Source organism: Synchiropus splendidus, chromosome 7, assembly GCF_027744825.2.
Source record: "Synchiropus splendidus isolate RoL2022-P1 chromosome 7, RoL_Sspl_1.0, whole genome shotgun sequence".
NCBI classification, from domain to species: domain Eukaryota; kingdom Metazoa; phylum Chordata; class Actinopteri; order Syngnathiformes; family Callionymidae; genus Synchiropus; species Synchiropus splendidus.
Genome location: NC_071340.1, coordinates 5,921,806 through 5,942,892, shown reverse-complemented (window position 1 = coordinate 5,942,892; position 21,087 = coordinate 5,921,806). Strand labels below are relative to the sequence as shown.

Below are 21,087 nucleotides of genomic sequence, written 5' to 3'. Positions count from 1 at the left end.
CAAACTGTATAGAAGGTAAAAATGTGCCTGACTCGACGATAGCATCATCAGTGAACAAAAAAAAATAAAAATCCTCAAATAAAAAAATAAAAAATAAAAAGATAATCAGCCACTAGAGGGCGTTATCCGCCAAAGAAAGTTTGGCTCTTCAAATTTGTGAACGTTTGTTTCCTCCAAAATAATACATGCAGCGCTTATGATTATGCTCTCTAGCTTCTTAGATAACACAGTCGTTGTTATCCAAGAAATTCCCGGACAAACACATGAAGCAGTTAAATAATCTCCATGGAAAATGAACACAAGGCAAAATGTGGCGTGGGATATTTATTTTATCCAAATGTAATATTTTTCGAGGGTCAAAAATAAACAAAGTTTGTCTATCTTGGGCAATGAAATACAGCAAAAATAGATGATTATAAACAAAATTAGACATCAATAAATAACAGCACAGTCGAAACTGTATTTTTTATTCTTTTGTTTTACTCTCAATGAAAGGAAAGAATCGCTTTTTACGTGTGGCTGAATATTTGCTTTCCTCGTTAACAAAAAAAAATACACACATCGGACAGGTGACACGTCTGTAATGTGATCGTGTATTCGCGATTGATTGGTGATGTCTGACTGGTCCAGCAGTTCGTGGGGCCGCCCTCGATAGATATTCCTGGTTGCTGAGCAGCGTGTGAGAGCAGCAGAGGGAGGCGGGAGCTGCTCATGTTGTTGTCGCCGTTAATACTTGTCTCATCACGTTTCTCAAGTTCCTCATCCCGACTCGGACCGAACCGGAGATTCTCTTTCCTGCAAAGTTTCAGTACAGAGTTCCAGGTGTTGCATCGGCTGGAGCTAGCTCGGCTGCCCGTTTCGCTTCCCTCGTCCCCGGCCAGCCAGCAGTAAGTTAGCCCGCTGTCCTCCCTCTCCTCTCCTCTCCTCTCCTCTCCAGCTGTGTGCAATGGCGCTCAAAGCCAGGGCCATTTATGACTTCAACTCCGAAAACCCCGGGGAGGTGTCGGTGCGGGAAAATGAGATCGTAACTTTATATAGTGAGCAGGACATCGAGGGCTGGTTTGAGGGCACGAACAGCCGGGGAGAGAGAGGTCTCTTCCCCGCGTCGTACGTGGAGATTTTGCGCAGCGACGCCGCCTCCACCATCAACAACAACAGCTGCAACACATCTGGTGACTCGGTCCCGGACTCCAGATACGCCAACATCCCAGCAGGAGGATTCGACAGTTCTTACCAGCCCCCGACTAAAGTTGAGAACTTCTCACCTCCCAGTTTCAGCTCATTTTCAGGCACCGCACAGCAGCAGGTGAGCCAGGGCAGCGACGACGACTGGGACGATGACTGGGATGACAGCTCCACCGTGGCCGACGAGCCAGGGACCGTGGGCGGAAGGTACCGTGATTTTGACGGCTCTTCCACATACAGAGTTTCAACATCCTCCATGGCACGAGGTCAGCAGGCGAAGGGTTCTGCCACAGTCAGCAGGAACTTGAACAGGTTCTCCACTTTTGTCAAGTCTGGAGGAGAGGCATTTGTGCTTGGCGAAGCATCAGGGTTTGTCAAAGATGGGGACAAGATTTGTGTGGTAATGGGTCAGTATGGTCCGGAGTGGCAGGAGAACCCGTACCCTTTCACCTGTGCAATTGATGACCCCACTAAGCAGACAAAATTCAAGGGAATGAAGAGCTACATCTCATACAAGCTCACTCCAACACATACACAGAACCAGGTGAACAGGAGGTACAAGCACTTCGACTGGCTCTACACTCGCTTGGTGGAGAAGTTCCCTGTCATCTCGGTTCCCCACATTCCTGAGAAGCAGGCGACCGGCCGCTTCGAGGAGGACTTCATCTCCAAGAGGAGGAAAGGTCTGATCTGGTGGATGAGCCACATGACAAGACATCCGGTCCTGGCGCGGTGTGATGTATTCCAGCACTTCCTCACCTGCAACAGCACAGATGAGAAAGCCTGGAAGCTTGGTAAGAGGAAGGCGGAGAAGGATGAGATGGTTGGGGCAAACTTCTTCCTCACCATTAGCACCCCACCAGCACCACTCGACTTTCAGGAGGTGGAGAGCAAAATTGATGGATTCAAGTCTTTTACCAAGAGGATGGACGACAGCACCCTTCAGCTCAACGCCACAGTCAATGAGTTTGCCCGCAAGCAGATCAGTGGCTTCAAGAAGGAGTATCAGAAAGTGGGGATGTCTTTTAAGATCCTCAGTCAAGCTTTTGAAATGGACCAGCAGGTGTATTCGTCCGGACTCAACAAAGCCATCTCCTTCACTGGGGAGGCCTACGACTCCATAGGAGAGTTCTTTGCTGAACAGCCCAACAAAGATCTGGACCCCATCATGGATTTGTTAGCGCTTTATCAAGGTCACCTGGCCAACTACCCGGATATCATCCACGTGCAGAAAGGTAACAACACACATCGATCTCTGTCCACAGCTGAAATTGTCTCGTGTTAATGAGTTTATTTTCTAATATGGAATATTTACAATAGCAAGTAAGTAGTAAACCAATGTCATCAGCCAATCAAAACTGGTCAAAGAACATTTTAATAAACTTCTTTGATGAGATGTGACGAAACACAAGCGCTGACATGTTCATTGGGCCACTGCCAGCTGGGGATAGGAAGTGGGGAGGCCAGCAGCAGCATGGTCTTGTGTTGTGAGTCTTAGTCAGTTAGTGAGGAGGGGATTTAAAGTCCATTTAAAGTTCCTTTGTCAGCTTTGACAGCTCAAAGAACCCAACAGCATTACAGTTCAAACGTTGACGGGTCCAAAAGGAGTCGTCCTTCCGACAGCATTCCTTTAATAAAGAAGCTGACTTGCATAATGTTTAACTGACCTGGAAGGTGCATAAATCACCAACTCTTGGTTTCCTCTCATTTGTCCACACCAAGTTTGTTGTTCTGCATTACCCAACCTGATCTCATTATGAGGCACTGTCATGAGAGGAAACCCTGTTATGCCACAGGCCTTCCCTTGTTGGACACACTAGCTGCTGATCTGGTTTTTCATGGGACATTTTTGTGGTGCATTTCCTCAATCTCTTTTATGATCAGTGACAAACGGTGCCTAAAAAGGCGGCATGCAGGACGCCAGATGCAACAGATGCCTGTAAGATTAGAGGCATAAGTTAGCTCACTCTCTCTTTACTGCCTCTGATGGGAAAATAATCTCTACATTACATGGTGATGACCTGAATATGACTTCTATTTATTGCTAAACCTGGAATAAGCGTACATTGGTTTGAAGTAACTATACTGGAAACAAAGCATGACAGTGTAGTCCAACAGATGATTTCTGAGGGGCCCAGGCTTTTCGCTAGGATTTTAAAGCAGGGCGTCCAAACCCCGCCCCCAGCCCATTCCTCTCCTGACACACCATATCAACGACTGACTTACGAATAACTTTCTTTGTAAAAAAAAAAAAAAAAAAAAAAAAAAAAAAGTGCTAATCTATTAGTACAAAAACAGCTTTAATAAAAATCTGAATCAACATAGATGAACTTAGTAGCAGTTGCCACAACAACAATTTCAGATGGAGTGACTGACCCTGATGAATTAATTTAACATATTTTTATAATTATTCTTTCCCTTACTACAAGCTAAGTGTTGACAGTTTTTGTTCATCGTCTGTTATTTATCTCTTTATTCATCTTAAGAGTAAAATTAATAATAAAACAGTATATTGATGGGAAATAAGCGATGAAAAACTGAAAATATTCAAAATACTCACACAGAATTTCATCGTCTGGCCGACAGTTTTGCCTCAACAGTTCAATTTGAGGTTGTCTAAACGGTAGCTCTTCTTCTGCTCCTTTTTGCTGGTCTCTCCAGCTCAACATTTTTGGTCCCTCACTCCTCTCCATGTGTTCAAACATCTAGCCTCCTGAGTGTTGACTTTATGACCTAAATAAAGAAGCTATGTGGTGAAATCAGCCACCTCCTAGCCCCTGACTGTAGCTACAGTAACGTTTACATTCGCCCAAAGTTTACATCACCCCACCTTTCCTGTGCTGTGGATGTTTTCGTCTCATGCTAAGGGCCCACTGACTGACACAAGGGCCCATTCACGTCCACAATAGGCCACTCTGGACAAACAAGGCTCAGTTTGTTTGGGCCGCAGAGGGACACAAGCTGCCCAGTCAGCTTAAATCAGGGTTGCAACCAGTTCCTCAGCTGCTCACCAGTCGAGAAGATGGGGATGTCAAGGCTATTATTTTGGGGACCTTGGTCCAAATCTCCTGATCAGAAAAATGGAGGAGCCATGAGAGTATTAGAGTATTTGTAGTACCCTGAAGGGCTTCAGTCATGTACATAATATGCAATAGATTGGTAATAGTTGGGCTTTTTCACTGCTCAACGAAACAAACATGACTTTCTTACTTAAACCAGGAGAAGTCAGAATGCCCAACCTTTTGAAGAGCTATTAAACACTTCATGTCAAAAGCCTATTTATTTAGGATTATTATTCACATTTCTGCGAATTTGCACACAGCCCTCCGCAGCAGCTCTTTCTACTTTCTATTTATTGCAGCTCACAAGTGCTATACTGGATGAGAGAAAGTGCCTTTGGCCTTCCCAAGGTCACAGGAGTGCCTCCTAAATCATGTGATGGTTAATCAAAGAACTGAAAGTACATTTGCTGGAGAAGTTCAAATATCCTTCAGGCCATTTCCCAAGTCAAATTGAAGAGCTGGTTTACCTTTCATCATTTGGAACTCATTCTGCAGTATTGTGGCCAAAAATACTTGATTCAGCGGCAGATTAAAAATAAATGCTGTGAAAGCCCTGGTCATGTATTGGATTTATTTACATGGCAGGAAATAAGGACCTTTGTAAATGAGCTTGTAAAAAGTAGTGTCAGTGTTTGTTTGTGTGACCAGAGTTGTTCATCCCCGTATAGAGTTTGGGTGACGGCGCAATGCACTAGTGACTTCTTCTTTTTAGTTTCGTCTATTATACATTTAAATAACTAGAATTTATTAGTCTCTTCAGAGCCGTTCGTTTCCGAATTGTGGCCTTTGACAGCAATATTTGTAGGCAAATATGAGTGTTTGGCGTCGCACATGACTTCATCTCAACAATGTGTGAGTGAATATGATGACGCACATGCTGTGTACAGGGGTGGACCGAAGAAGACTGAAGTAAGTGGTGGGAAAACTATTGTGATTTGCGGCAGGTGATTACAACGCGTTGCAGTACTAGTGGGGTTCATTGAAATTGCATTATAGGTTGTGATCGTGATCTCCTGAAGGGTCTGGTTTGATGAAAGTCTGACAATGCAAAATGAGGGATGTCTGCTGTACTTATCACTGTCAGCTACTCCTGCTGAATCATCTCATGTCTCTCTAAAGCTGGTATCAATTCACACACGATGACCAAATGTTCCAATCTTAACCCTGAACAGCACTAAGTGCTGGTTAACTGACGATGTATGTATGTCATGCCCTACTCATAGTGTCATTGTCTCACTGGTTTCCATGAAAAGGGGTGTTTCCAGACGGTAATTTTGCCCCCCCCCCCCAAAAAAAATATATATATTTTAATCACAATTAATCGATTAATTTAATTTAATTTAATTTAATTGAACAGTTTGCTCTCCAGACAACACAGTGAGTGCAGGAGTTCCTGGTCCACTGACAACACTGATGCACAAGACATGTCGCAGCTAGGATGGTAACAACAACAAACATGGAGGAATCCCTGAACAAAAGCAAACAAAAGCAATCTGTTTGGTTTTGTTATATATATATATATATATATATTACGCCCAGCGCTACTCTCATCACAGTTAAGGTGCACAGACCAAAAACTCTTGACATTAACTCTTGTTAACAGTGACCAACAAAATAATTCCATATATATATATATATATATATATATATATATATATATATATATATATATATATATATATATATATATATATATATGACAAGATGAACAACAACTGTACAAATGTTTTGGTTTTTTTTTATTCATCAGGGTCAGTTGAGTAAAACAATTGCCATTGAGACCCCTGCATCTGAAATTGTTCTTGTGGCCACGGCTACTGAGTTCATCTCTGTTGATTCAGTTGTTTACGGCTACTTTCTTTTTACATAGAAAGTTATTAAGTCAGTCGCTGACATGGGACGGGACAGGAATGGGCTGGGGGTGGGGTTATTAGCTGGGCGGGGTTTGGACGCCCGGCTGTAAAATCCTAGCTAAAAGCCTGCGCTGGAGATGTAAAGCCTCTATTGATCCGGGAATGCCTTGCTATTTCCCCAGAAACGCTAGACGACGTTCTTAGGAGAGTGACTTTGAAAAAGCCAAAGCAGATTGTTGGGGACAATCCAAATGCAGAAATTCAACTTTTACAATTGTAAATTCCTCAAATGTTGATGACTTGCAGTGACATAAGAGATCAAAATGGAAGACAACTGTATCAGAAAACCTAATAGAACCATCCAGTCTTACAAAACCAATGCTCATCCACAGTCATTAGTGAGAGCTTCATGTATTAAAAATAAGTTTAAAAATCCGATTGTGAAAGTCCTCCATACTTGTCACACAACGGTGTTGTCTGTCAATAGAGCTGGAGAGCACTGAGAGCCATCATGGTCTCGTCATATTTGTGTCCGCTAGTGGGCCTATGCTTGTTTGTCTTGTAAATTGTGGGGATTGTTTTTGGCAGTAAATCATGTACGATAAGTTATCACCCAGTCCTAGTACCTTGTTACGAGGATGAATATTAAAATGTCTCTACAATGACTTCTCAAAGTGGTAGATGTTTGTTCACTTCCGACCTGAGCCGACGCTTCAGTTCTCCCCTATAAACATCCACAAGCGTTGTGCTTTGTGAAGTGACTCTAGTTCTCACCCAGCCGCTGCTCCGTGACTCACTCACATCCTTTGTTATCATCAACCTAAGTGGTTATTTCCGCCACACTTGTGGTCACTGAGACGCTTTTTGGCCCAGTTTGCTCAGCTGTGTCCGCACGGATGTGACCCCTCCACTGTGAGATAAAACAGACCAGTGAAAATGTAAAGTGACATCTAGAAGTGTTTATTGAGTTGTTGTCTTATCAGCGTCTATTTATGTGTGCCCTTGTCTGGGTCATCAGCACCATGTTCACATCCTCATGACCTGTGAAATGCGAGCAGCCCCAAATGCCCCTCTATTGATCCGCAGTTAAACAGGGACGCCGTTAGCTGTCGGCTACATCGAGCTGTGATGCTTTATTTTTAGATCTGAACTGATTTTTATGGGGTTTGTCTTGGAACTGGGCCACACGGCGGCCTTGTGGTTACCCCTCTTGCCTTACATCATGAAGGTTGCAGGTTCGATGCCCGGGCCGGACCACCTTTCTGCGTGGTGTTTGCATGCTCTCCCCGTCTGCGCATGGGTTTTCTCCAGGTTCTAGGGTGTATTCCTTCCTCTCACAAAGTCATTGACAATGTACAGGTATGTTTTGGAACTGAGCATTATAAACGTGCACTGGTGAAACTCTTCAGTGAATGTTGATGATGTTGGAAGGCCTTTTCCAAGTGTCCTTCTAATGGCCCATTTGATGTACCACCAAATAAATCTAATTATTTTTTGTTGAGACACACTTATAGACAATTTACAATCATGATAATAACATCTAACATTTCCCCCTGTCACAACCTTAACCTAAATAAAGGACTTGCTGTGGGAAAACTCTGTTGCTGCCCATAGCATGCTATCTTGGCAGTGCTGAGTTTGTCAAATGTATTATCATTTCAATGTTATATGCCTTTATTGTATTTTGAAAAATCAACCTACCTTTTGGATTTCATGGCTGTATGAATACGTATCGCCACAAAATTCAGGCCATTTGTCAACACTGCCTAAAGAAACTTAAATACTGCCTTAATATGAGCAACTTGAGGGCTGACATGACCTGCATCCTTCCAGAGGTCTATGCAGCTTAAAGGCAGCCGAAGTCTCTTTACAGAATGGCTGTCGACCAGTTTCAAGGGGGATTATTGATCTTTCATTATCATTATTATATTATAACAAATTAATGTTGTAAAACCATAACCTCTGAAACTGCAGATAAGTACATGAAATAAAGTTCTTTGTTATTGGTTTGTTTTTTTTTTCCTGCCACCATTTGGTGTATGAAACAGTGAATCTACTGTTTAACATGGAATATCAATGTAATGTGTCTGCTAAACTGTATTTGCATGGAAATTCTTTTGGGAAAATTCAGCAGAGGCAAGCTACTGTGGCAGAGCTTGACCTTCTGTTGACACAGAGTGGAGGGCGCTAGTGTAGACGTTGTCCTCGGTGCAACCCCGGCATCACTTTCAGCATCCTAACAGGAGCAGATGCTTATGCAGCTTTCTGAGAAACAAAATTGGCTGCTGCTTGAATCGGTTCCTTTGTCATTCTCTTATCTATTCTCAAGGGGAAAAAAGGAAGAGAAAAGGTCAATCAGTATGATGTTTCTATCATCTGTTTCTTTTTAAAACTTGTTAGTGTTTTGTGTTTTGGGTGTGCACTACAATAGGTATGTGTTTTGTGTGGAGCTTTTCATTGACTGATGAGTTTGCAAAAGTGATACTGACCACAAAAGGAAGTGATGGTGGTGTGGGATTTGTGTGGAAGGAGGTGCGCTCCATTCCAAATTGAACCCTCTCACTAAACAGGCAGTGCAGGTCTGAGCACAAAGGCATAATCAAATAGTCATGTGAGAGATGGAGGCAGCTATTTTAATGGCCCTGCGGCACGCAAGTGGGGACGTGGAGATGAGACGAGGATTGTCCCTGGGTCAGCGAGGAGCGGCTCACAGTTGTGTAATCTGGGATTACGTAAGAGCTGGTGGCTGCAGCTCAGCAGGGAGGAACGGGTGGCACCTCTGCAGGCAGGAACTCTCTCTTCCTTTGTCTGCTGTGCCACGCCACATGACCATCACAAAGCCAGTCGCTCTGGAAATGTTGAATCATGATGATAAACGGGATGGAGGGTTAGGTGAGCGTGCACTCAGGTATCACAAGCATTTGGGCAATTGTGATTGTATCTGAAGTAGATTGTATCTCACAGTTCACTGGCAGCATCCTTTATTACGGTGAGCTTTCGCTTCTTTACGTAACCATGGTAACGCCATCAAGACATGGCCATTACACAACCAGTCAAAAGTTTGGACCCGCCATCTCATTCAGTGTTCATTTTTACTACTTTCTACACTGTAGATATAAACTCTGCAGCAGAATATATGGGATTATTATTTTAAGTTAAATAATTCCCACTCGTATTAGCCACCATTCACTTGTTGACAACGCCACAAACCCTGTTTTCTTCATGAGCTTCACCTGTAGGTTAAACCATTACAGGTGACAACCTCATGAAGCTCATTGACAGACTACAAAGAGTGTGCAAGTCAGTAATCAAAGCAAAGGGTGGCTGTTTCGAAGAATCGAAATCATGAAACATGCTTTGAGTAATTTCACGCTTTTTTTAGTATTTAATTCCATATGTGTTCATTCATAGCTTTGATGCCTTCACTGAGAATCTGCAGCGTAAACAGTCATGAAATCCTGAAAATAGAGAAGACCCATTAAATGAGAAGGTGTGTCCAAACCTTTGACTGAGTAAGTCACAAGACAGAAGTAATAACAAGCACAGGGTTGGGTCAGTATGTCGACTCCAGTCTCACATTTCAGGAAACGTCTGACTGTCTGGCCCAGACACTGAGCAGAATGTTGGTGAGTCAGCCAACATAGTTTGACAATCCCATGACGGGACGAGCGTTTGGGTGCCCGCAGGACATGCTTCACGCTTTCGTAGTGCCATCTCGATTGCTGTCATTGTTCGGTAAAGCCACCACGTCATTTTAAGTGCTTTACATATTTGCAAATCAGTGAGATGTCTGCTCCTGACTGATCTGGGTTCTGCTGTGATGGACTGGTATATATATATATATATATATATATATATATATATATATATATATATATATATATATATATATATATATATATATATATATATATATATATACTCTGCAAGTATTTTTTTAAACCTATCAAAGATCTGTATCTCTCTCTATTTGGGGTCCAAACTAACTCACATTACATTCTCAGCTTAATCTTTGTCAGCTCCAAGCCACAGCACAAATGGTGAGGTGCCATGCATCTGGTCAGTTTGAAGACATGAGTGACTCTCCTCATGCACAGACGCATGACTCCATCAAAATTTCACTCAAAAACAAAATCTTATAAACGTTTTCCGATTTGTATGTCGCCTCCTGTGCCTCTGTTCCGAAACTAAATATTTCACTGTTGTCACATCTTCACCTTTCAAAAAACTACATATCTTTCTGTACACTTAATTAAAGAAAAGTCTGTATATTTGGGAGATGTGAAACATACATAAACATGTTCATTGTGATAGTCCCTTATCATTATTCAATTTTATTTGTAATTATTACTTTAAACAGCTCGGACACTTTTAAGAAGCAAATTGTTAAAGCACTTTTTGAAGTCTTTTTTTTTAACTAGATTTGTAAAGGGGAAGTGAAATGACAAATCCCTCCAATTGATGGCTTTTCCAGTACTGTGGTCAAGTGAGGCAGCATCTAAATATGAGCATTCTGCTGTTTGCTCATTAAAATGAGTGCAGTAGCAGGTTCAACCACTGCTCAGTGAGCCTGAAGAAATGATTGATGTTTGTACTGTATCTTTACCTTGGGAAAAAAAAACAAGTCAACGACAAATAACAAATGCATTCATGTTTTATTTGAAAAAAAAGTGCCACACCTGTGACTGAATTAACACTTTAACCTCTACAATACTCATAAAAATAAAGCGCAACCTGGCTAAATGTCAATTTAAACTGCAGAAATTGTACCTTTGTTTTTTTTTTTTTTATTATTCATGCTGTTTATATTTCTACATTGAAAAACCGAAACTGAAGTATGTAGAGGCTTTTTCTCTTCTTCCGTCATTGTTTTTCCAAGGTAAATATATAATACAAACATCAAAACAAAGTGCAACAGTTGAACCTGCTGGAGCACTGCCAGAAAGACCAGTCAAAGAAGTGCAGAAAAACCTATTTGTGTGACATCTGCCATGATGCAATGCACTGCATATTTTCCAAGTATTGATACTATCAATTGATTACATTTTAAAATGATATTAGATGGATAAATGCCATTCAGAAGGCCAACATGCTGAGCACAGACTGATCTCCAGGAGGATCATCAGTTTAATTCTAAACATTGTGCAACATTACAACCGACGTAGTAGAAAGTGACCATTCCTGACCTAGAATAGCTCTGTATGGCTTATTGATCTTCTTTGCTCTTTTTCAATCCCTCAGATCAAGTTGATGATTGTTGTATGTTTGATGTGGGATTGAAATAGTCATTCGTTCAACTGTGTAATGTGATTTTAATGGAGCAGTCAGTTCACTTGTATGTGAAGATTCTAGATTATAGTACATTCATTTTCTGTTGAACATTTGTTTAAGAATTCTATACAGTTCATAAACAATTAAAAGGCTTTTATTTCATTTCACTCATTTTCATTTCTCAATGTGAATGATGCAAATTGCTGTATTCTCTCTGTTTTAAATGTATAAAAACGGTCACCGTAGCAGAAGTTGAGGCATTGCTAGGTCCCACCATTGATAGCTGTGAATGGCAAAGTCATATGGTTACATTCATTTTCCACCGGGGGCTTGCGCCTTAGCAGAACTTCACCACAACCCACCCAGTTCAACCACAACTCAAATTCTAAGAAAATGAGTCTTAGCAAGAATCACGTCCAAATGTTCCTGTCAACGGAGGCCGTTTGACAGACTTCATTCATCCTCATTTATAGTCTGCGGTTTTGCTGTGTTGAGGCGCAGCTGTGACGTCACAGCCGTGCTGTCATGTTGAACAGCGGCAACTTCCACCATTACCAGTTTGTAAAAGTAACTGTGAAGGGCTCAGGTTTGGTGATGCCGCACCATTGTGACTTAATGAACAATTATTTAGAAGTTGGTTCCTCTTTCACTGGGCTGTGCAGATGCACCAAGTATGCAGTAACACAATATATTTGGTTGAGTATCACTATATTCTTCTTTTGGTGACATTGTGAAACACAAGGCTGAACGCTAGAAGTGAGTGTGTGCAGCGTATTCCTTAAAAGTTAATCGACGGAATCCTCCTCCCTCGACTGACAGTGAGGTAGCGCACGAGCCTTACTTCTCAACATTCTGAGAAAAACAGAGAAAACTCCTCTTTTTCTTGACATCTCCGCGTAGGAGGTTAAATCTCTGGTGAGGGAGCGCCTACGCTGCTCCAGCACTGGGCTAAGCCTTGTGGTTGTTTCAGAAGTAGCTGGGCGGCTTTTGTCAAGAAAGTGTGGGCTCCCTTGCTTTAAGAAGTTCCATGAGCCGTTCCTTCAGCTGAAAGGTGATCGTTCAGTTTCATGTTTTGTGGAGTTCATGTTTTTTTTGGAGTTTTTTTGTTGTTGTTGCTCCTTTAGCACTCGAGAGCGCAGCTTCAATACAAAGTGTTTTTTGATTGAATATGAGATAAATGTAAAAATTATAGTGTTAAAAACATACTGGTATTCGGCCTGGCAATTATTCATTACTCTGCCAAAAAAGAAATCGTTTTGTTATATCCCTACTGTGCACATGATTCCATATCATTTTTAACGTTTCCTCAGCTGACCTCACATATAAAACACTTGTGCTGTTTTATGAGATATGATAAAGATGGTGCTCTGACCTAGCAGAAGGACAGAGGTCATAAGGAAGCGTGATGTAACCAGCACTGCCACATGACGTTGATTTGACTGTTTTCCCAAACTTCTCTTCTATACTTTCTGAAACATTCATGTCTGAGGCTCGTGTGTCTGTGGGATTGTTTTAGCTGTCCATGTGAGGACCATTTCTGAGAAAAAAACACCTTCTTGTTAGAACCATTTCCTTCAGGTTCAGTCCTGAATTTGAGGAAGAAGACTGCAAAATAACTGGATCATTGTAATTGGGTTTAGGTTTTAGTCCTGGTTAAGTTCAGCCATGTGTTTTGGATGGTTAGGTTTAGGGTGAGAGGCTGGGGAGAGCATTATAGCAAGGAGAGGTCCCTGCAAAGATAGAGATACAACCGTGTGTGTGTGTGTGTTCTGGTACATGTGCAAATTTTAAAAGGTCAGCTTTGACAGTGGGGGTCAAGTCCTGCCAGTTCCTTTCACATGTCAACATCAAACTTATGGTTTATGACATTTCCTGCTGAGAAAATGTCAGCCTTTTGAGATGATGGTGTTCTGACCCAGTGTCCCCCAGGACCCCTCAAACCATCTGTCTGTTAGGATGCAGGTTATTTATTTGGTGGACGACTGACAGTAAAAAAACTTGTTGTCTCACTCTGTCGGCTTGCTGCTTCCTGCTCAGAGGTGCAGAACCCTCCAGACACATGGTCGAAACTGTTCATGGGTGCGCTGTGCTGTGGGCTTTGTTGTCAGAGATGACACTGACAGGAACTTATGAAACCTCAGTCACGACTTCACACTTACTCAAATCTGTAGAGCTCTCAAAAGGAAACCATAATCAGATGAGATCTTCCCCATTTAGCTCTACCCCGACCAGGGATGGTAAACTCATGATTACCTTTGCTCTCATAAGGTTATACTATGAGAGAATCCTTTTGTCTGGAGTGTGTTCAGAGAGAATTCATCCTGATAACTGGCTGTGAAAAGTCCTGGGGCCTGCAGTTGTAACTGTTAAACATGTTCAATGTTTACGACCAAAAGTCTTGTGTGTGGCGACAGCGCATCACGGCTTGGGCTGTGGTGTTGAGCGGAACGTGGCCAATGCGCTTTCATATCGTGAGTTGTGCTTTCTTTCTGCTTGTTGTGATGTTTCCACTTTGCTTTAATAACAAGCTCCGTCGTGTGTGGTGTGCAGCGATCAGGGCCACGCACATCAGCAGCAGACATCTTGTCTTGTTCATGTGTTGTGTAATTTTGGTTATTGATCCGGAGTTGAACAGAGTTTCAAGAGTCCTAATTAAATATAATTTTAATTTATATTGCCACTTTTGATTCCACCTCTGGCTGGAACGGACAGGCATTCATGCACAGCCGACTCTTATTGTTTGTGATGGTTGCATTTGTAAGAAAGAATTGTTCCCTTCAGTTACTGTTCTGGTGAGTTAGTAAAAGAAACAGAGTTACAGTTGTTTGATGTGAATTTGTCTGTAGGAATTTGAGCGCGTGTTCACTGGGGTGCAGGGGTCTCAGAAAAGGTCCCATGTGCTGTTCTTTCCACGTCTTCGGATCCAGATATGAGCGAGTACAGCGTGGACTTATTTTAAACTAGCGTGCTAATTTTAGAACCCTCGACTATCAAACACTACCAATAGCCAACCACGAGAGAATGTCCCTAAATGGTTGTTTGGAAAAGCTTTCCCAGTGAAATAAGTGGTATTTTTAGAGTCCTAGGTCACTTGGTTGGTTCCCAGAATTCTGAGCAAACAGGCCTGCTCTGTGGAATTATTCCTAGTTGCCAAGTGAAGTTTAATATGGATGAGAAATCACTAGTTGACACCAGCCAGGAGTCAAGTCCCTAAGATCCATCAAGTATTTGAGGTGAAAATGTTGCCCTTATTTGTCACCGCCTTGTGTTTACTAGTGTCACAGCTTGTGTCTCAGTATGTTGCTGAGTATTCTAATGTCTCACTGTTGCACAAAATGAATGTTTTCACAGTTACTGTCCCGTTTCTGTTCACCAGGGGCGCTGACCAAGGTGAAGGAGAGCCAGCGACACGTGGAGGAAGGAAAGATGGACCAAGCGCAGGCCGAAGGCATCAACGACCGCTGCAACATCATCTCCTGCGCCACGCTAGCTGAGATCCAGCACTTCCACAAGACCCGCGTGCACGACTTCAAGGCTCAGATGCAACACTTCCTCCAGCAGCAGATCGCCTTCTTCCAGAAGGTGACGGGGAAGCTGGAGGAGGCGCTGCAGAAGTATGACAATATCTAGAGCAGCCGAGCCCATCCTCACAAACACTCACTCCAGGGATTGAAGCCCAACTTTGCCCAGGGTCTGTTTGTTAACCTGGATGTTCTTATTTAAGATTTTTATTTGTTTATTTTGCCTCGGACTGGTGACACGAGGCGAGGAGCGTTTAGTTTATTACGTTTTTTAGCCTTTTAACAGCGTTCTTACCGACAGTTGAGATGCTCTGCCTTCTGGTCTTTCAAATGTTTACAGCCGCACTCTCGCTGTGCCTTCCGATTTCTTCTCTTGTCACTAAGAAGCTTTATACGTGGAGATAAATGCTGTTTGTTTTGCTGCCACACGCTGGGGAAGGGGAGGGAAAAAGTATAACGGTTGTGGGGTTCATTTTTGACACAGGGATTAGTGGCTTTGAAGGGAATGCTGCACAAACACAGAAGCGTGTAGCCAGAGTTTAATGGATGTATTTGTGTCGGGATGATGTATATCTGGTGATAGTGCTAAGATGAATATTTAATGATGCCTCCTGATTTAACTGTGAGCCAAATTTGAAGAGATTATTGAAGAGAGACACAATTAAAACCTTCCACACATTCCAGTGTCTTGTTTCTTTGACCGTCATCAAAGACACATTTTGTGTAGCACCGAATGACATTTCTGTATTCGTGAGCGCATTACTCTTCTCTTTTGTGAGCTGAGAAAACTATTTTTATGAACCCATTTACCAGTAGCGTTACTTGTTTCTCAAGTTTCCCGCTGGACTTAGTCACCTTGTGCGCATTTGTGTTTTCTTTTTACACTTCTGCACAGAGCTATATGTGTGATAAAAAAGACAACCAATCACAGAACACGAAACAACACGTGTGGAAAAGCGTTGCATTTAAGTGTGAGAACTTTATAAATGCCGCATAAGTTCCATTTAACTTGGCAATAACTCTTGTTTGCTAGTGTACAATTTATGTTAAAAATATCACTTGTGTGCATGAGAAGTCTCAAACTGCTCGCTCAAGATCATAACACAAAAGACACTGCATCTTTTGTCCTTAACACTGACTTGTTTCTGGGCATAATGAATAATAATCCATTCATTTTCTTCCACTTATTCCCAAGTAGCGAATGCGGTGGGACACGTTTCCATCCAGTCCATTGCAGATCAGGTTTAGATAACCACTCACACCTACAGACAATTGAGGAGGTTTGCTTCTTGGTGTTTGGGGAGGAAGCGAGATTGTTAGCAGGAAACCACAGGTTGGCTTTCAAAACCCGTTCTCTTTAAGCTGGAATCAAACCTGTGAGCGCCTAGCAATGGGGCTGCAGCGCCATGAAAATTCATAATGCTGTTTTTCCGTCTTTGTTGTGGTGGAAGGGCCGATCCCAGGAGGAGCCGAAGTCACTGCTTCATATTCACAAGTTGTGCTGACAGTGCAGGGGTCAGGCAGCGGGTCATGCGGGACGTCTGGTCAGTGTCAAAGCCGCCGGGCCGGCAGGGAGAGGTCAGAGGGCGCCACTGTGATGAAGCATATTGACACCATGTACAAACCCTGGGTCATGTGATCTGTCCTCACTCCGGGACACTTCTGTGTTTGCAAAAGCACTTTCTCAATATTAAAAGTCAACAGCCGGCAGGTGAGTTTGAAAACTAAACCTGTCAGGAGTTGATTCGATGATTCCAGAGAAATGAGCGTTGTGTCTGGACTGATGAGGATTATTTCTAACCTCCAGACATTGTGGGTTAATGCCTCAGCTGCCTGTCCCCTCTTCCGAACCATCTTCAGCACCATCTTCCTTCCTTCCCACTGCCATCTGGGTTGAGTATTGGCAAGAGCCTCACAATGTGGTAAATGAATTCAAAGCTATCTGACTCAAAACAACTAGTCTCTCCCTCAACAGTGTAGCGTGAGCATCTTAGATAGCAGTGCCACTCGCACTGTATGGCTGAAAACATGAGCGCCTTTAATTTGCTGCCTAAAATGAGTGAGTCATTTTTCATTACAAACTCAGATAAAATGTTTTATTTTAACACCAACAGAGATTCAAAGTCAGGATTGTGTTGGAGGGATTGTGATGTTTGTTTGTTAATACCAAATGAAATATCTTGGTGTTAACAGCTGAGTGAGGAAGTTCTGTGAGGGGCATTCAAATATCCGTTGAAATTGAGCCACTTGTGTGGAGGACCAGAACATTTCATCTGTGGTGATCAGAGCTCCTTCTTCTCCTGAGCAGATGCACGATCGCAGCCCCCTCAGGCTGCACTGCTGATGAGCCAGCGCCCCGGGAAATGGGTGCTCCTGATTCCTCCTCCAAGCTGCCAGTGTTGGCTGCTCCTTTTGACGGAAACAGAAGATTATGGCATATTTGACTTTTTTGTTGTCTTCTTAGTTGCTTTTCTCCATGATGAATGCGGCCTGTAAGTCTTTTGAGAGTGGGAGGAAACGATACCAGCTCAGGTGGCAGAAGCAGAACCAGAGCTGCAAGCTGTGTTTGAACCCACAACCACCACACCAGCGTAACATTAGAGAACCAAATTGAAATGATGACAAACACAAATCTACGCGTCCTCTTCACTATGGCCTTTTTAACCTATGAGACCAGAGGAGTTTTGGGATCATGAGCAGACTAAATCATGGACTCAAGCAGTAGCTTCCAAAACCCAGCCAGGCAGTGACGTGCTGTTTTCAGTCACCAGACAACATTCAGACCAGTCTGATGCCGGCTCGAGCCATGTCTCCCCACTGACAACCCGCGAGGAGAGTTGTGAGCGAACTTGGGACCCAAGCACATCAATATTTCACCTGCCTCCTGTTGACTGCCACTCTACAGGCTCTTTATTGCCTCCTCCCTTGACTTTAGCTGATGAGGCTTTTAAAATGTCAGATCATAAAGACAGGGAAATAAGGAAGCATCAATATTGTATCATCCACGTGGCTATTTTACTGTTAAAACACGAAGCACACATTTCAGAGAGAGGGATTTGAATAAACAGCCCTTCTTTTATGAAGACTGCTTGCCTTGTCTTCAACATGTTAGAATGCTTTCTCCCTTATCTGATGGGATGGAATCTTTTGTTGTTGTGAAGCTGAAATACAAGTTTGGAGCGATGTGTTGACCTCCATAACAAGACGTAAAAGATCCTTAAAGGTCAAAGTGATTATATAGTCGGGCTGCAATCGTGTTTGCTTTTCACCAGCCCTTCAGAAATAGTGGCAGAATGTCATCCTGAACAGGTTGCCAGCCTGACACAAGGCACCGACAGGCAAGCAAACGTTCACACAACAGCTACACTGGTCATGGATGGGAGTCGAGAGGATTTGGGACGCTCTGTCTCTCAGAGAGCACGGTCAAAGTCTTGGATGCACTACATGCTCACTCTCTGGTGTCCAGAGCTTTCTGTCGGAGCTGCTGTACAAAGCCTCTGGAGCTGCAGCTCTCGGTTTGTTCTGAGCGGCCATACTGGCGGAGCATGCTTTTTTTAATGGTTCTTGGGCAAAAGCCATGCTATGGTCAAAGGTATGAGGTTCTGGAGTGGCTACGTGGACCTCCTGGACACACTGGAAATGTCCCTGTTCTGACACTGCTGTCGGATCTGCTATTTGAGGGTGACAATGGTGATGACGCAACAGCCCTGGTGGGTTTCAGTGCTCACTTTCACCAGAGATCTCATGCCTTCATTTAAACACTTTTCTATTTATTTCATTCCTTCTAAAAAAAATAATGGCAGTGAATGGAAATATAAACTTAACACTTAATTGATTTAAATGTAAATATTACATACAACTAATAAGAGAAGTAATCCACAGCTCTTGTCTCTAGTCCCGAAAGCAATACAAGGTCAACATGCGGTCATAATGTTACAGCTAACAAGCCCAGCCATATCTGCTTTTACAGTCAAGGCGCCGGAAAAACAGCAATATTCTCAATGACTGACCAGAATTGTATGTTTTAGAAAGAGTCCCAGGGTGGGTCTTTGGCAACCCCTTCTTATTTCCGAGGCAGTTTTCTTGTAGTTATGAGTAGTTATTATCAGAGTTAATAGCTCATCTGCTGTTTATTTGAATGACTGTGGTCCTCGTGTCTAGTGGTTGATCCAGCAGGTTCTGCTGTCTCTCTCAGGTTGGACAATAAAACCTGGGACCGTGACTGTATGTTGTCCTCATATTAGAATAATGTGGCGTTTGTGCTCAGTCAGCGTTTTCCTGACAGGGAGAATCTGCTCTCAATTATGTGCGAGTCTCTTCTGCAGTGTTTGATCCAAGTCTTCCGCCAGCCACCTGACAGTGACTGTGTTCTCCTGAGGATTCCGAAATATCTCCCTCACTTCCTTCGTGCTCCCAGCTGGAGCCGTTTCCACTCATTAATGAGTCCACAGACATCACAGCGAGAACAGTTTCCTTTTATCAGTGTTACAGTTCAGTTTGCCCCAAACATGCTCGCGGGCCACCAGGATCAAGTCAAGCCAATGCATGTTCCTCCTGTCCTGACCAGACCTGGCTAGAGAGCCCATGCCCGAGAGCATCCTGGCTGTGGCCACCCTCACCAGACACCTAGTCATGGAGCCACTAGGAACTATAGTCCAACCTCCGCACCACAGTCAGGGATACAGTTCTCACAGTGAAGTGGCAGTTGACATTTATTTTAATGTATTTGCCACCAGCTGTCACAGGATTTGTGATCGCAAACAAACAGTAGCCATGGGAATGTTGCTTTGCCAGGAGCCCGGTACCTGCCGGAATGTTCAGGAATGTCAGTGCGCTCAGCGCTGTTTTGTTTTTATAGCCCTCACACAGGAAGCCCTCTCTGCCGGGGCCTCATTCATGTAGTCTGAAAACGCTGACGGCCCACTCGCCTCCCCCGAATCACTGGCTGCTCTCCAAGACACACGCACACATTTGGTTTCTGTGCCCCACATCCCCATCGCAGCCTTTCATTTCCAGCTCTAGGTTCTAAAACCCACCAGTGACGGTCGGAACAGGGTTCTGGTGGCATTGCTGGGTACATTCATTGTTGAACTCACAGAACATTGTGCAAAATTTAAAAGGCATCTACAAATGCACGAAATTTCCTTTTTTTCTCAACCTTTCTCAAAAACGTGGTGCAACATTCAGTTTGTACACTAGTTGGGCAAGAATCTGGCAACCTTCTGACACAGTGCTGACGCCACGTGGGGACACGCTGCCGTGCACAGCTTCAGGAACAGAAGACATGCACACCTTGCAGCAAGAAGGTTGGATGTCTGGCTCGGACCGTTGGCCTTTCTGCATGTTTCTTGCATGTTCTCCCTTTGTGTGGGGGTTTTCTCTGGGTACTCTGGTTTCCTCCCACCGCCCAAAGACATGCTCTCTAGGTTAATTCGACACTCTGTGTGGTGTGTGTGTGAATGGTGCGCGTGTGTGTCCTGCGATGGCCCGGCAACAGGGTGAATTCCTGCCTCTCGCCCCGTGACTGCAGGGATAGGCTCCAGTTCTCCCGGCAACCCTGACCAGGACTAAGCGCTGGTTAACTGAGGATGTATGTGTGTACAGTACGTATGATCACAGCTACTTCGATCTCAGCAATTTGCACAGTAGTGTTCCCTCCAACCACAGTGGCTCCCAGCACCAGCATGTGAGATTCTGCGACTCTTCGCAGTATTTAACATGCTGATGAGCTCATTTGAATGGATGGACTCGGTAGCTAGTCGACTTCTCTGCTGACTGCGAGTCAGACAATTCACCGTCTGAGTTTTCAACCCCACGACCCTGAACAGTCGACGGCCTTTGTGTCTTTTGGTGTTGAGCGGTCTTTGTTCCCTGTATCACAACCTCCAAATTACAGTGATCGCTCCCGTATCCATGCGTCACATGCTGATGAAAGCCTCACTGGAGAATCACCAGCTACTTTACAGTGCTAATAATCCACTTCACAAGCCCCGAAGGCAAGTACTGTCTGAGCATCACTTAGTCGCTCAGCAATGTTGTTCCCTTCTGACAGCCAGGACCTTGTTTGAACTGTTACCAGTAGATGGCAAAGGTAACTGAGGTGATGTGCTACAGACTACTCAACAACTCAGCAGAATGGCCGCGTGAGATTTGACTGAAGGGTGAATCTGGCTGCCAGGCCAGTCCTCGGTTCTT

The 21,087-nt window shown here is 43.5% G+C and overlaps 1 protein-coding gene across 1 annotated transcript; it reads left to right on the top strand.

Annotated features, from left to right (window-relative positions):
* Positions 1–653: 653 nt before the first annotated feature.
* Positions 654–15,570, top strand: snx18a (sorting nexin 18a). Its single transcript, XM_053871427.1, has 2 exons — positions 654–2,420; positions 14,748–15,570. The coding sequence occupies exons 1-2, from the start codon at positions 947–949 to the stop codon at positions 14,999–15,001; spliced, it is 1,728 nt and encodes a 575-aa protein (XP_053727402.1). The 5' UTR covers positions 654–946; the 3' UTR covers positions 15,002–15,570.
* Positions 15,571–21,087: the final 5,517 nt, after the last annotated feature.

Excerpts from the sequence above, each read along its gene's own strand:
- snx18a (XM_053871427.1), top strand. The coding sequence starts at position 947 with ATGGCGCTCAAAGCCAGGGCCATTTATGACTTCAACTCCGAAAACCCC. Across the intron at positions 2,421-14,747 it reads TATCATCCACGTGCAGAAAG|GGGCGCTGACCAAGGTGAAG; the intron begins GTAACAACACAC and ends TCTGTTCACCAG.